This window comes from Chionomys nivalis, chromosome 23 (genome assembly GCF_950005125.1).
Source record: "Chionomys nivalis chromosome 23, mChiNiv1.1, whole genome shotgun sequence".
NCBI classification, from domain to species: Eukaryota; Metazoa; Chordata; class Mammalia; order Rodentia; family Cricetidae; genus Chionomys; species Chionomys nivalis.
Genome location: NC_080108.1, coordinates 6,419,585 through 6,436,499, shown reverse-complemented (window position 1 = coordinate 6,436,499; position 16,915 = coordinate 6,419,585). Strand labels below are relative to the sequence as shown.

General features: G+C 45.7%; 1 protein-coding gene across 1 annotated transcript in view; it reads left to right on the top strand.

Annotated features, from left to right (window-relative positions):
- Positions 1 to 949: 949 nt before the first annotated feature.
- The window catches only part of Ccdc83 (coiled-coil domain containing 83), a 31,584-nt gene continuing 15,618 nt past the window's right edge, over positions 950 to 16,915 (top strand). The window contains exons 1-5 of the mRNA XM_057756567.1: positions 950 to 1,044; positions 7,134 to 7,218; positions 9,770 to 9,932; positions 13,226 to 13,393; positions 15,181 to 15,272. Coding sequence (XP_057612550.1) covers positions 950 to 1,044; positions 7,134 to 7,218; positions 9,770 to 9,932; positions 13,226 to 13,393; positions 15,181 to 15,272 — 603 coding nt within the window. The remainder of the gene's footprint in view (positions 1,045 to 7,133; positions 7,219 to 9,769; positions 9,933 to 13,225; positions 13,394 to 15,180; positions 15,273 to 16,915) is intronic.

Sequence of the window (16,915 nt, the reverse complement as noted above, 5' to 3'; positions counted from 1 at the left end):
GGAAGGGAGGGGAGGGGAGGAGAGGAGAAGAGAGGAGAGGAGAGAGGAGAGGAGAGAGGAGGAACTATGGTCAGGGTGTAATATATGAGAGAAGAATAAAGAACAATATATTATTAATAATTTAAATATTTCATAGAAAGGCAGTTTATAGCTTATGAAAAGTTAACGAAGCAGCATCATTATAGCTATTTGCATTTGTAAATCTCTTAGGTGTTTAAAAATTATTTCAAATATGCTTTTATTTATGATTTGTTTAGCGACAACCTTGGCCAAATACAACTCTTTCAAGTCCTTGCACCTTAATTCTATAAAAAAACCTTCTAAAAAATATATTTTCTTTTCTATTCTTTGCATATAATACATGCAATGTGCTTTGACCATATTTTACTCACGTCTTCTCCCTGACCCACCCCTGACCTCTCACTACCTGCCCCCAACTTTAATGTGCTCTCTCCTAAGCCGGGGTGAGCAGTCATGAGTCTCTCCACTGCCCACGCTAGAGTGTTGACTAGTTTGACCTTTGCAGACAACCCCATCTGCTGTGGTGGCCACAGTGAGCCTGTCATGTCAAGAAGAGATGACATCTTGTTCAGTCCCCCTGACCCCTGACTCGTACAATCTTTCAACTCTTCTGTGGGATATTTTTTTAAAAAATTGACATTTATTGAGTTGCTGCTACACACAGCACACATGGCTGAACACTGTGGAGAAATGAAGACCACAGGAAACTTAGGCCTTTGGTCGTTAAGAAAAATGATGGGCAATGCTGCTTGATGGTGCCCCAGCCTTGTGGATGATGCTAGATCTGGGGACAAGCAGCGGCCAGGACAGGATAGCCCCGGTGGTGGTTTCCAAGAGTCAGCGCGGGTAGAGGGGCCAAGATGGAGCTGGTTCACTTTCCTTGTGTCTATTTGCTATTCAGGTATATTCGTAGTGGTCAACCGGAGCCATGGACAGCTCGGCGAAAGGAAACAAAAAGGAGGCGCAAGATGGACACCCAAAAGATGCGAAGCTGCCGATGAGCGAGGCACTTCTGGACTATCAGTGAGTCTGTATTCTGAGCTTGAATCTGAAAAGGGCCCCATGCAGACACGGTCGCTGGTAAGGCTCAAGTAACTGCGCATGGGTGCCACGCAGCTAAGCCTAGGAAATGGGGATGGATTAGAGACGTTAGACTGCTGGGTTGTGCGCACAGACCAGCAGTATCTATGGAATGGCTCTCTTCATGTGGTTTTGGCTCCTCCATTGCGTTGCAATTTAGAGAAGTGTGTGGTTGTGTGTGTGTGTGTGTGTTAGCAAGATGACAACCTTGACTATCATTCCTCCTGGCTATGAGTTTTTTGTGTTTGTTTGTTTGTTTGTTTGTTTTTTGAGACAAAGTCTCTGTCTTTGAACTGGTGACACCTTTCCTGCCTCGGTCTCTTAAGTTCTGGAATTACAGACGTGTGCCTTAACTCCTGGCTTACGAATTATTTTGAAGAATGAGAACCTTTCATCATGTCTCGCTCCCAGGAGCTGGAAATGTTTTTTTCAACAAACAGCCTCTTGAGAGCTCGCAAATGCTGAGTTCTGGCACTGGGTAGGTGTTCTGATGTGTAATTTTTAGGGAACTCATGGAAAACTGTCAGTAAATTTCCAAATAAGAATGAAATCATTTGTGCTTTCACTCAACAAACATGTACGACAAATGCCGGGCCCAGAGCACAGCAGTGAGCAGGCGCACACGCTCCCTGCTGTGAAGAAGTGGGGAAGAGCCTGTAGAGAGGGAGAGAAGGACTTGACCTAGTCACATGATTTGTAAAAGACATGCGAGTTTCCCTCTGGAAGAAGACAGCTATGAAGAGAGTGGAAGATACGGCTGATGCAAAGATCCAGGTGTGAAAAGGCCGGTGGCTTTCAGGAAATGGCAGACGCCAGAACGAAGGACAGAGGGCAGGCTCTGGTGGTGTAAGGGCCAGTGCCAGCAGCAGTGAGATCAGGAAAGGGCACCATTCACTGGAGGGATCCACGGTTGAAGGTGGGGGCTGTGATGCTGGTGACCCGAGCGGATGAAGAGAATTGTCTTACCCGCAATCAGGGAAAAGCCCTCTTCTACAGAAACACTCTCTTGGGTTCTCATTCTGTGTAGAAGGCAGAGAGTACAGGGTCAGAATTCTAACAAAGAAGCAGCCCCTGGGACGAGCTGTCAGACTCCTGACATGAGGGACCCTTAAGTAACGACGAGGCATGGTCCTCATGCATTTCTCGCTGTAGCTGAGATCTTCCTTCTCCCGTAAGCAGCGTAGAAGAGTCAGGCTCTGTGAACACAACCTGATCTCGCACATGCTCTCTGGTTTGGGATGACACCCAGTTATATCTCACTCTCGTTGGGGTGGACAGAGGCCAGTCTCTCCCTCGTTGGCAGAGGTTTACACGGAGAGAAATGCTAACCATAGACATAAAGTGACTATTCCCCTGCCTGCGTTCTCTGTAATTGGTTAAAAATGAAATAAATAACCCCATGGACTAGAACTGCCAAAAGCTTGCTGGCCCACGCTCTGCTGGTGACCGAGTACTTATTCTGGGTGTTCCCTGAAACAGAACTTCTGTCACATGGCAAGTGTCCACATCACCTGCTTCGACCACCTGAGACAGGGCCTGCCCTGGCAGCATCTTGTATTTCTCATTCTGTCCTCTGTCGTAACAGAGCAGTGAGCACTCAGGAGACAGCGATTCGTGGTTTCTGAGCAGCTGAACCTCAAAAATGGTATCCAAGAAAAACAAGACTATGAGATTCTGCAGTCTATATCTATGTAGCTATCATCTTGAGGAATGGTTCTTATTTTCTCCTCTAGACCTAGATTTTCTACATTGGGTATAGATATAGACAGAAATTTTTAAAAAATAGGAAATATCAATCAAGATTTTGAAACCAAAATTTATTTGACTAGGTCGTTTGTGGGTTTGTCTCTGTATGGAGCAGATAGTTAAAACAGAGCTGAGATGAAGGAAAACACCGGAAGGTGATTCCTGCTTGGTTCTTCTTCAACAAATACTGAACTCTGAATTTCATGTGTTACACTATGTCATACTTTCAATGGCCAGTATGACATAAGTGTAAATTTGGAGCTTCTTTCTTGAGTAATGATCACAATTGAGTCTTATCTGGGTGCAAAATCACACTCGCGGAGGGAAAACGAAGACACTGCCGTTCACGTCAGTACAGGAAATGAAACATTAAAGCTCTCAACGGAGCGTTGAAATGGCTGCCGTGAACCAAGTGCTCTCTCTCTCTCTCCCAGGGGTGAGTACACGCGGAAGGCAGCTGCGCCACAGCCCTGCCTTTTGATCAGGAGTCCCATGCACACAGGGACTCTACCGCTAAACAATAAGGCCAAGAGCTTCCCGGGAATGTTACTCTGCGAAAAGCCGATCCTGGAGATGCCACAAAGTGGTGGCTTCTAGTGACAGTATTCATTTTCTCCCTATGCTCTTCCCTTAGCCTTCTACAAGGAAAGTAGCTGATATAGGCTTGGGCATGATTATCCATTTAAAACAATATAGAAAAGTATAGAATGTCCTACAATTCAAATTTGTCTTCTGATTTGTTAGATTAATAAAATGATGTATTTACTTAGTTTCAAACTGTTCATTTCTGGACACTAATTTTTTAAAACACCCTGGATGAAGCATATAATAAAGCTACTTGTGCTTTAAAGATTTATTCTTCTTAGGGCTGGAGAGATGGCTCTGGAGGTTAAGAACATTGGCTGCTCTTCCAGAGAACCCGGGTTTTAGTCCCTGCACCTATATGGTGGTTTACAGCCATCTGTAACTCCAGTTCCAGGATATCTGACCCCTTCTGATCTCCATGAGCATCAGGCTCGCAAGTGATACACAGACATGCATGCTGGCAAAATACCCATACATAAGTTTGTCCTCGACATAAAATTTCCAATGATATTGCATGGAAGGGGAAATCTGCACGCCAGTAACATTTAACAATATGGAGGGAGCTGGCACATAATGCCACTGTGCTTTGTAACAGCCCTGGACCCTTTAAAGATCGCTGTAAAAGCCAGACATGGTGGCGCATACAGAAAGCAAAGCCAAGTCCAAGTTAGACCTGCAATTGCCGTGACTTCCACAAGGGGGCAGGGATGAGGGAAAAGAGTTGGGAATTCTCTAAGAACTGCAGCTAGGCCTCAGTCATCAGCGCAGATCAGCAGGACGCGAAGCCCCTCAGGCATTTGCTCCTAAATGCTCAGAGGGTAAAGACTGTAGGCTTTTTTCAGATGTCACAAGTAAAAACACAAGCTGAGTAATTAAATTAGAATTTCAGAGGAACAAAGAATACTTTTAGTGTATCTGTATCTTACGCAGGACCTGGGTTGGGTGGTTTAATCCATAAAAATGAGAACTAGAAAGCTGGGAGTAGAGTCCACTCGTACAATATTTGTGTAATATGAATGAGGTCCTGGTTTCTCTCTTTCCTTTTCTTTTTCTTTTTTCTTTCTTTTTTGGTTTTTGTTGTTGTTGTTTGATACAGGGTTTTTCTGTGCAGCCCTGACTGTCCTGGACTAGCTCTGTAGACCAGGTTAGCCTTGAACTCACAGAGATCCAGCTGCCTCTGCTTCCCGAGTGCTGGGATTGAAGGTCAGCACTGCTACCACCCAATTGAGGCCTTGGTTTCTGGTGCTAACACCCACTCCCCCTCCATACACACACGTACACCAAGAGATGGGATGGAAAGAAATTCTTTTTTGTTGTTTTGTTTTTTTTGTTGTTGTTGGTGGTGGTGGTGGTGGTTTTTTGTTTTGTTTTGTTTTTTTGAGATGGGGTTTCTCTGTTTGAGACAGGGTTTCTCTGTAGCGTTGGGGGCTATCCTGGAACTAGCTCTTGTAGACCAGACTGGCCTCGAACTCACAGAGATCCACCTGCCTCTGCCTCCTGAGTGCTGGGATTAAAGGTGTGTGCCACCATCTCCCCACAGAAATTCTTTTCTTATCAGAAGTAAAAGCCTTACTTAGTCAGAGGCTCTTTTAACTGTCAGGTAGAACGGAAGCCCTTCTGTTTACTCTCCGTCTCCTGGTCCTACAAAGTATCCATCACAACGGGCAAACATTGTTTGTGCATGTATTTGTTCCAAATCTGCTAAGTTGCACTCCTTGAAGACAAGGATCATGAAGGTCTCGTTCTAAACCATCTCTGTGATTCCCAAGGCAGCGTGGGGCCTAGTGGCAGCCATTGAGTCTCTGAAAGGGAATGCAAGACAGCAGAAATGGTGGGGTTTGAAACTGATGAGCTGTGGCGCTCAACTCCTTTGACCTTTTTTAGACATCCATTTAGCCTGTGTGTGTGCGTGTGCGTGTGTGTGTGTGTGTGCATATGAGTGTGGTCTTTGGATCAAACTGAGGCTGTCAGTCTTGGCATCAATCATGTCAGTCAGGCATCTTACCACTCCTAATCTCTTTTATTTTATAGAAGAGTGAGCTAAGGCAAAAGTCGTTATGTGCTCTGAGCAGGCAATAGGAAAGCAGGGCTAAATCAGCATTCTTGGTATTCAAATTGTCGTCTTTTGTGGAGGCCGCTTTGTGATTCTTAACTTTATTTCATATTTTCTCATCATCTGGAAGGAAGGAGTCTTAGCTTTCTCTCTCCTAAAGTATACGAGGTCATAAATATAAATAGATTTTGGAGAAAGTGCTGATAGCATGTGAGATTCAATGAGAATTTATGAGCACTCTCTGAGCATACCCTTTGTGTGCAGTTTCTTAATTTTTCCTTATAATAATATATAGAGGCCGGGCGGTGGTGGCGCACGCCTTTAATCCCAGCACTTGGGAGGCAGAGGCAGGTGGATCTCTGTGAGTTCGAGACCAGTCTGGTCTACAGAGCTAGTTCCAGGACAGGCTCCAAAACCACAGAGAAACCCTGTCTCGAAAAACCAAAAAAAAAAAAAATATATATATATATATATATATATATATATATATATATATATATAGAGAGAGAGAGAGAGAGAGAGAGAGAGAGAGAGAGAGAGAGCTGGGTATGACTTTCTTTATCTGACAGCTTGAGATTTTAGGTCCTGAGATTTGACTTGCCTATGACCAAGGAAGCAAGAAATGGTTAAGAAGCAAGATTTAAAACTGTGTGCTTTATTTTGAACTAAGGCAGGAATTTTGGGTGAAGTGATTTTTATAGTCTTACTTCAATCTCAGACTTAGAGGTCCAAGATTTACTCTCATCCAGAAATATGAAACGCACAAGCACTTCTAATGGCCATCAATTCCCTGTACCTGAGCCTTCCTGCTCTGTTTTTCACATGCACAGATGGTCCACAAATACTTAGTGGGTGCTGAAGAGATGGTTCGTGACAGGGAAGCTGTGACCCTTAGAAAAGAACACGCACTAACAAACACTAAGTTGGTGGGCACGCCTGGGTTACCCCAGCGGTCCGAGACACGCTTGCCTCGGGCAATCTTGTTTGATCTTTGTTTTTGTTTCTGTTTTGTCTGAATGCTTTTAGAATTCTGCATGCATCTAGATGCGAATGTCAAGAAAGCGAACATAGAGAAAGCATGTGTTCCGTGTCCTCTTTCCTAGATTTTCTTTAAGCTGGATTAGAGAGAATTAAAATATAAATTATATCTATGAAATAAAAACAAGAATGTTTCTTTTAAAGGCTTAACATTCAACCGAAATATATATTAATGAATGAAACAGGTAGAAAACACTAGCTCTCCTTAGATCCTCGCACTCAGGATCTGGCGAAGCAGGATCTCTCTGAGTTCAAGGCCAATGTGGTTTGCACAGCAATCCCAGGTCAGCCAGGGCTACACCCAGTCTCAAAACCAAACAAACCAGCAGGCACTTGGGAGGCAGAGACAGGCGGATCTATGTGAGTTCAAGGCCAACCTGGTCTGCAGAGTGAGTGGCAAGCTATGTTCCAGGTACAAAGAGAAACCTTGTCTTGAAAAACAAAAGAAGAAAAAAGAAAAGAAAAACCAACCTGACAAAATGTATCTCATAGTGGAGATTCTAATCCTAATCCGGCTTTTGAAGGTATTTGATAATTTAGTTTAAAATTAAAGTGTAGCCTCATCACCCTTCCCTGAGGTACTAACCCACACGTCTCTGCTTCTTCTCAGACGTGAAATAAAGGAGAATGCAGTGGAGCGATTCATGTTTCAGATCAGGAAGCTGAGGGACAAGAACCAAAGGTACCAAGACAGGGTGAGTACGACTTGGAGCAGTCGGCAGTCACTGAGCATGTGGGCCGGACAGCGGCCGTTCGTGACAAAACGTAGCTTCAGTGCTGGAGCTGACTGACTTACCACTTACTAGCTTTCTTCATGCACGCGAGGCAAGCAGGCATGGCCATTCCCATGGCACTGGGCATTGCTTAGATTATGAGGACAGACACCCTAGAAATCACGTTTACCGTTGGACTTCTTATTCATCCAAACTGCAAAACACTGCTTCTCACTTTTCCGTCTCTGAATCTTAGTTTTAGCTTTTCCCAAAGTGTACATATGCCAATGCATTTAGAACAGTATAATCTCAATCGTTAAAATTACTAAGGGCATACTTAAAGATCGTTCTGTAAAAGTTGGGTTAAAGGTCACCAGCTCAGTCAGAAGGTCAAGGTACCTGCCACCAAGCTTGGCAACCCAAGTTTGATCCACAGAAGCCACACAGTGGATGGAGAGCCCAACTCCTACAAATGATCCTCTGACCTCTACATGTGCCCTGTGGCATTTGCCATACACAATCATTCATTCATACATACATACATGGTAATTCAAATGTTTATAAATAAAATCAATATGAATAGCACAGGGATGCTGGCTATGCCCATCACAACAGAAATAATATCTACAATCGGAAAACAGTAGCAAACTGAAGCTCTGCCCTCAGACATCGCAGCCACAAGGAGAACCAAAACAGTCCTTCCTTCACCAATTGACTTCGAATGGTCTGGAAACTTCCACAGTTAAGGTTTTATTTGACTGTTTGTTTATCCGCCCTCCCCATACAAAATCTCACTATACTACCCAGTCTAGCCTTTAACCCATTCAAGATTCCCCTGCCCCAGTTTCCTGAATGCCGACATTATCCGTGTGCACCAAAGCCGGCTTAAGTTTTGTTTGTAAAGGCTGTATCTTTACATTTTAAGGGATCTGGAGTCGGAGTCCCGAGTTTGCATCCTAACTGTACAACTCTCTAGTGCTGGCATCAGCCTCAGTTTCCTGCGTGTAAAATGAGAGCTCTTATCCACTCCACACTGCTCTGCGGAACTCGGCAAACTTCTGGAGATATGACAGTGACTCTGGTGTTGTTACAATAGTCAGTACTTGTAACAAGATTAGAACAGGCACAGGCAGACAGTGAGAGTGACAAGAACCTTGTCAATATGTTTGAGCCCACACGGTGTGACCCAAGGCCTGAACCAAGAGTGAGTTGCCTGCAAAGCGGCTAGTGCGCATTCTCCGCTAGCTAGTGAGCAATCTCCGCTGGCTAGTGCGCATTCTCTGCATTCTCCATGGCTAGTTGGCAATCTCCGCTGGCTAGTGCACTTTCTCCGTGGCTAGCGCGCATTCTCCGCTAGCTGGAACCTGCGCTCCTACATCAGGCATGGGTAGGGAAGCTTAGCTGGTCAGGATTGAAACATCTCTTTCCTCCCTCTCCCTTCCCAGCACTGGGATTACAGGCGTGTACCCCCACACCCACCTTTGGCTATTGTTTTCTGCCTCATGTGCCTTTTACTTTTCTTCTTCCATTACTGTCTTTGTGTTACATGCTTTCTAGGGCACCCTTCTAACTATTATTGTGTTGTTACATTTTAGTTATTTTCTTAGTGACTTTCTTGAGGATTCTACTTAACACCCTAATTTAAATCAATAACATACAAAGAGGTTGCTCTATGTATAAATTGGGATTGATTAGTAGGTAATGAAATGTAGGTCTATATTTATTGCTCTACATAGTTTTTCAAATAAAATAATTTTTAAAAGTATTATTACGTAAGTTTCAGATTTACCTGTGCAGTTGTTTATATTGCTGTTCCTGTGTTCTCTCGTGAAGTCAAGCCGTTTTCTGGTGCCACTGACTTCATCGTGAACAACTCACATTGATAATTACTGATAATTATTGATAATAATAATTAGGGCAGGTTGGAATGGGATTCCTTCGCTCATTTGATTCCTCAATGCACACAGTAAGACAACCATGACAAGAATAAACTTTAAGTCAGTTTGAGATCCATCTCAGCATGGACCAGACGCCCACAAGAAGACCATGATTTTTATTTCAAATGTAAAGTTCCATGTGTTGAATCCACCATCATCCTACAATAAGAGGATGAAACAGGGTCATCTGTGATGAAAGCGAGGAAAGATGGAGCTCCCACAAAAGCAGAACTTCTTTCTGCTTCGTTAGTGATCACGTGAGTGCCCAGCACACAGCCTCTCACATGGTAGAGAGACTAGAGAGAGCAGGGTTGATGGGAAGTTCAGAAACATTAGCTCCAAGAGTTGGTTTAAATGTTCAAGGAGCCTGCGTGCAAGTAATTTGGTAAATTGGCAGCATATTCTTAAAATTACAGCAAGCTATTGCACTGATAGAGTCTGTTTGATTCGGAATGTTACACGTCCTGTAAGCTCTTAGAGGCAGCGCTGTATACTTCGGTTGATTAAATGCTTCTTCAGCTCTGCAAGTCTCAGGGCACACTTGTGTGCTGGGAGAACGGGCAGGTGTCTTTAGCCACTGATGGTTTCTCCGGCAGAACAGACGCCTGAAAGAAGAGCAGACGTGGCACATCAAGAACCTCCTGAAAGAACTGAGCGAGGAGAAGTCGGAGGGAGTGCCGCCCGTGACGAGGGAGGACGTGGAAGAGGCCATGAAGGAAAAGTGGAAGTTTGAAAGAGACCAGGAGCAAAACCTGAAAGGTGAGTTAGCAACTTGGAAAAGGCCAGTGAATGCTGTATTCGCGCTCGGGACTTGATGCCTTTGTCTTCCACGTGTGGAAAGAATGTGACTGCATTTCCAATTGCATCATCTGGACCACAGTCCCAGTCCCTCCAGGGGTAGAAACAGGAGAAGGAGGGAATGAAGCCTGCCGGGGCCTTGAGAGGAGGGGACTAGGGCAACGAGCAAGGCCTGGAGTGAAATCCAGCTGCTCCTCAACCCCGACGGTGTCCTGAGTCCTGATCTCTCAGGGGGTTGTTCCCTTTCTATGCAGTTCTGTTGCTGAAGGGCTCCATTGACCTTGCCTTTGCTTTAGATTTGGGCACCATAAAGAGAATATAATTACGGACGCCCCTCCCCCAATCTAATGGAATGAAGCTCCCAGGTTGGATTGGAGAACCAGAGCTTGGAATTGGGAAAGGGGGATTCGACAAGCGATTCTAGGTAAAGCAGTAGACGACACAAGACATGCTCTTACTACTGGAAACACGTGACCCGTCTGGTAAATCACACGTGTAGTTTTGATGTGCACATTTCTTATTCCTGTTCTCTCATCCTACGCTTCTCGCTGACATTTCCAAAACCACTTTGACAATGGTCCCACGACGACTGCCCAGGTGGATAAATTACTTTCTGGCAATGGACCCAGTTGAGGTGTGCCTGTTAGTACAGAGGGACGAAGCACAGGGGTGCCATGCTGTCTTCGGGTTTCTATGGCTGTCACTTGGGGAGGAAAGCATTCACTACCGCTGACAGCTCTCAGGTCCATTAGTGAAGGACGTCAGGACAACAGCTCAGGCAGGAACTGAAGTAGAGGCCATGACAGGGTGCTGCTCACTGACCTGCCCCTCATGGCTGCCTCAGGACCACTACCCCAGTGATGACACCACCCACAGTGGGCTGGGCACCTCAATCATCGGCCAAGAAAACTTACCACAGACTTTTCCCGCAGATCAGTCTGGTGGGGGAGTTTTCTCAGCTGAGGTTCCCACTTCCAAAATGACTCTGGTTTGTGTCGAGTTGATATAAAAGGCAATCAGGATACATACTAAAGAGGGCCAAGTTGGATGACGTACTAGTTACAGGGAGGAGGCCAGACGTGTGGGGCTTCCAAAGAGGGAATGCCACAGAGACGAAGGGAGAGAGGGAAGGGGACACAGCAGCTGTCTCATGAAGATCGTCTGTGACAGCCACCGGCACGCCAGGCAGTCCCTTGCAAGAACCTTGTTTTGAGGTGGAACAGGCTCAGTAGCTCATGATGGAACTTCTTAGAATCGAAGACTCTCAGGCCCTGCCCAGGCCTGCTGAATCATCGCCTGCATTTTTTTCCAACATAATATTTTTATTGATTCTTTGGGAATTTCACATCATGCACCCCAGTCACACTCATTTCCCGGTCCTCCCAGGTTTGTCACTCCACACACCCTTGTGACTTTCCCTCCTAAAACAGAAGACAAAGGAAAGAAAAACAAGTTCAACCTGTGTTGCCCCTATACTCACTAGAGCATGGTCAAACTCCCAGGGGCTAGCCCTTAAAGAAAACCGAGTCTTTGCCCGCCCCTGCCAGAAGCTATCAGCAGTGGAGAACTACGGCCGTCCCACCCTGGATGCACCCAGTCGAGTCTGATCTTGGAAGCTAAGCAGAGCTGGACCCGGTTAGTACTTGGATGGCAGAACCTGAATTGTTTACGAGTTCCTGGGGATGGTGGGTGCATAGGAAGATCTGGGAAGCACTGCAGGAGCCTTTGCCCCCCAGCTCTTAACTAGACCGCGTTCAAGAGGATGAAAACCCAGCTTGAGCTGGGCGTGCCTCATGGCCGCAAGCCACAGAAAGGGCAAAGGCTGCCTGGCTGTATCCAGGACCTCTTGCCTACCAGGTCTCAGGTTTCCCTTTGAAAAAAAAAATCTCTGTGTATATGCTTGTGTGTGTGTGTGTGTGTGTGTATGTGTGTGTGTGTGTGTGTGTTACTAGAAAGAAACGGGAGTCAAAGTGAGCCAACTGGTATATTCATCTCTCTGTAAAGCTTCAATAGCACCTACCAATCCTCCCCTTAAGAGTCAATGTAGCAGGGATTCAGACAGAAGCAGTCTGTCAAATGGGAGGACAATTGCCCATCTGGTTTTCATAGCTGTTCAGTGACATTAACAGGCACCATTTTGGTGACTTATGATCATATCAGCTGACTGCCAGGTGTAAGAAGACCGGATTTGCAGGGGTGATTAGGACAGTGTTGCCTTCAAGAGACTTTCCAATTGGGTAGTGTGAGGAGCAAGCTAAGTCATTGTGAGGTTCACTCTGCGTGGCTCTGGGCACTACGTTCTACATACAGACCCTCACAGTATTATACTCGGGCCTCCGAACTGAATAAAGCATCACGCTAGCAGGCATATCTGGGCAGGACCAGAAGATTATGTTTGACTCGTTCAGTGTTTGTGCGTGTTTAATCGGAGGCCTCATCTTTCACTCCACAGTCTTACGGTGTGAGAGAATGGGAGAAGATGTGTCTCTGACTGCCGGATGCTAGCATTTCCCAAAAGAAAAGCTAAAAACTGAAATTTCGATGACTGAATCAGACAGTTGACTGATAAAAGTGACTGTCAAAGTTGAGCATGGTGGATTCCTGTAATCTACTCGGGGCAGGGGATTAGAAGTTCAGGGTCATACTCTGCAAAGGACCTGAAATCATTTTTGCCCAGAGGCATCGATGACTGGAAATCGCCACTCTACACATGAAATTGTAGGTTGGGGGGGCAGAGAGTTGGCTCGGCAGTTAAGAGCACTGCCTGTGTTTCTCAGAGAACCCAGATTCAGTTCCCAGCACCCACATGGCGGCCCACAACCATCCATAACTACAGGGTCTGATGCCATCTGGCCTCCTTGGGTACCAGGCATACATGCAGGCAAATACCCATACAGCACAAAATAGAAAATTAAACTCATTTCACAAAGCCATCATAAGATGTGAAGATGTGAACGAACAGGGATCCTTATGAAACAGGCGTAGATTTAAGTTTGTGGTTCCTAGGCATATATAATTATTCGTTTACATAGTCCTAAACCACGCATCCCCTTTAGAGCTGGAAGTTTAATTTTACTTAGATTTGTCATAAAGGATATCTAATCATTTTGATCATTTAGCTATCCCGAAGTTGCACAAATAGTATTTCTGATTGCATTTTCGCATCAGCCCCTAACTTTGTGGACACAGACTGTGCTGTGTACCGGTTCCAGGGATGACGGAAATGGCATGTGCCTTGCTTTACTTTCCAACAGAGATGCGCATACAAATAAATGATGCAGAGAAACTGTTTCTTGAGAAGCTTGGTGAGAAGGAGTATTGGGAGGAGTACAAGAACGTAGGAAGCGCACAGCACGCTCAGCTCATCGCTTCCTTACAGAACGACATCAACACGGTCAAAGAAAACGCCGAGAAAATGTCAGGTCAGTCGCGACGACTGAGTTTGTTCAAATCCAATAGAAGACCCGTGTTTAGCAGACGGAAAGTCAGGGTGCTCCCCAAGTGCATTTGATAAGTTCATTATCAAAACAGAAAATCCAGCTGTGAGCCCGCAGAAACCGGAGATGGCGCTTGAGTTGGGTGCTGCAGGGGTGGGTGGGTACTGAGTGAGGACCAAGGGCTAAAGGAAAAGTTAGCAGTTTCAATGGACTCTGTGTCCCTGCATCAAAGGACTAGAGATGCAGTATTGCAGGAAACAGGGACGGCAGTCTTTCAGAGACCCTAGACAAACACTCCCAGGACAGGAGAATCGGCCTTGACTGCCGATGAGGACCAGGGTTGGACGTGAGATTGAGATAGGATCAGTCAAACGAGTAAATGATCACACCCCAGACTCCCATAGGCGGTGGACAAGGAAATAAAGAGAGTCAGAGACAACAGGAAGGCGTAGTGTTGGCCAACCAGCATCAGCCTGGCTTGGGGTTAGCTTCTTGGACAATATGTCTTGAAGCACAAACACAGTCTCTCAAGAACCTACCTGTGGTGTCTCAAACTCCTCCAAGGACACTCCTGCACACCCCTGCCTTCAACAGGGAGTGGTTAGTAAGGGTAGCCACTACAGAAAGTATCAACTGAACCACAAAAGGCAGCCACAAGGTTTTCACCGTAGCCCTTGGGCTGAACTCTCCACTCTGTTTTTAAGGAAAAGCAATCCATAGGATGCTATTTGGAGTTTAAACAAGATAACATGTTAGTGTTGCTTTTTCAGCATTAATACGGCAATGGAACTTGACCTTCAGAATATATTCGGTTATCCACTTTGGATAATTCATAGCAAAGAACGACTATGTTATCCAATTCCAGGTTTTACGATGTCCTTCCGATGCTAAGCATGAAAACTAGATTACAGCTGAAGTTCTAATCCTAGCATTCTTCCTGGGAGAGAGGCTGAGACAGGAGAATTGCCTCTTATGCATAGTGGGAGAACAAGAGACCCGGCTTCAAAAACAAGGTGGGAGGGTACCGATCTCCACAGGCATGCTGACACATGTAGACCTGGTCCCCTGACTCCCAGAGCTATCCTCTGACTTCCACACGTGTGCTGTAACATGTAGACCTGGTCACAAACAAATCTTTTATTTAAAAAAAAAAAAAAGGAAAGGGAGGGAGGGAGGGAGAGGGAGAGGGAGAGGGAGAGAGAGAGAGAGAGAGAGAACAGCCCAGAGGATAGGAGTCCTGCCCCTGCCCACCTCCGCCCCTGCCCCTGCCCCCCCTCCGCCCCTGCCCTGTAGGATGCTCAGCACAGGCCTTCAGCCTTCAGCCCCCTCCTGCTCCTCACTGTGTCTTCCTCGCACAGGGAACCACATGCCCAGAACACTGGTAATCTAGTTAGAGTCGGATGTACACCACGAGACTCAGCCAGATGATTAAGTCTCTGTGCCTTCTGTGAAGTTAGCATCATCCAATCCCGGGTGACCCAAGGGACAGAGGCTGTACAAGTTGCTGTTTCAAGCTCCCCCTCTGCACAGGGAATCCTTTGAAATACAAACCTTGGCGACCTTAGACAATTCAGACTAAGGTGTTAGCAAATTGTTGGAGCATGTGTTCCAATCAGAGCAAGTAAATGTTTCAGGAAAAATCCATTCGTGGGAATTTGGGGTTGGGGTGAGATGTGTGTGGAGAGGGAGGGGGGTCGTGGAAAGTAAAATCTCTGAACACCACAGTTTTCGCTCCAGTCTGCCCCACTAAAGCTTGCAATCTCTTTTTAAAGAACAGTATAAAATCACTCTAGAAGATGCCAGAAAGCGAATAATCGCAGAAACTCTGATACAGCTGGACCAGAGGAAGGAATGGGCCACACAGGTAAGTGCTAGTTCTCTTAGAACAAAACAAACCTTCTCATTCATGTGGTTTATCACCGAAAACCATGGCATATACGCCTGTTTGAGGGTCATGGGAGGTACACACCTGCTTGAGGTCATGGTGGTACATGCTTGTAAGCCCAGCATGCTGAAGGCCGAGGCAGGAGGACCATGATCTAAACAGCCAGACCCTGACTCAGAAGGAAAGCATGGGGATTAGGGTGCAGCCTGGCGATGGAGCACTTGCCTTGTGTGTGCACAGCCCGGGGTTTGACTCACAACAGTACAAACATGAAAACACCATCACCTCCACCAAACAAAGAAAAGCCTTGGTTCGCACAGTTGGCAGTTAGCTGTGCTGTCCCAGCACTTAGGAACGGCAGGACAGGATCCATTACTCCATTTCCCCAGACCTCTGTCTTCTAATGCATAGAGTAGACACCCGTGTAAGGGTGAAACAAGCTTATTTAGGTAGGAGCAAGTGACTCACTGGTCAGTTATGTTAAAAGTAGCATATGGTTATAGTGAAATACTAAGAATACATGTTTTGAGGGAAATATAACTTGTCTAAAAGTGATTCTTTACACATCTGAACCTGGGAAAGTACACTCTACATTGGTCTTTTAAAAATTTTGACTATAAAGTTGGGCACGGTGTCACGTCTTTAGTCCCGGTAAAGGAGGGAGGAACAGATGAATCTTTGAGTTCGAAGCCAGTCTGGTTCTACAGACCAAGTTCTTTGACAACTGGGGTTATGGGGGGGGGGGGTGTCTCACAAAAGAAAGAAGTTGGGCTACAAATCATGTTTCAAGATGAAATTTCCAAGCATCTGTCTTCTCGTGACTGTGTTTTCCAGAGAATGTCTAACTTCCCCCCAACACATACACACACACACACACACACACAGTGTTCCTTGTTTTTCAACTATTTCCTAGATCAGTAAAAGGAATTCCTGTTTAAACCCCACCCTCTCTTCAGAATCCGAAGCCTCTGATGTTTTCAGAAGTCCTGTCAGCAGTTCAGCTGCGACGCTCATGAATCCCCGCTGGTCTCCCTGCTTTTCCGTGTCATTCTGTCTGCCTGACAGCCGCAGATTTACAGAGACAGGGGTTATGGGGAACCGATCAGTGGTTGGTCTGTTCTGATGAAATGGTGAAATCCATCTTGAAGTGTTCTGACTACAGTTTAAGTGACTTAAAATGCCTATGTGGACATCACATGACAAAATAAAACAGAGCATACTTGTATCAAATGCTCATCTCGAGGATGGCCCCAAGCTTTCATCTGACATCTAAATCCCCCAGCAATCCTTAAAGCTGTAGAGACTTGCTATCAGGATGGTGCCGTAGAGAACAGGGACCCGCACAGAACACATGGAAGGATCCAGACTCAGTTCAGAGCTCTTTCAGAGCATGGCTCAGTCACCCGAGGGCTTCGGTGACTTTTCAGCCTAGTCACTGGCTTCTGCGCCTTCCTGTGTTCCGTGTTGTGCAGCCTTAACTAGACAAGCAATTCATGTGTTCACCCCATGGGGACTTGGTCCTACCCACAGAAATGCTAATACAATTGCTCTGAAATATTGTCCTGGCTTGTGGATTTTCCAGTTTTAATTAGGTTCTGATATATAGCCAAAGTTAGAAAACA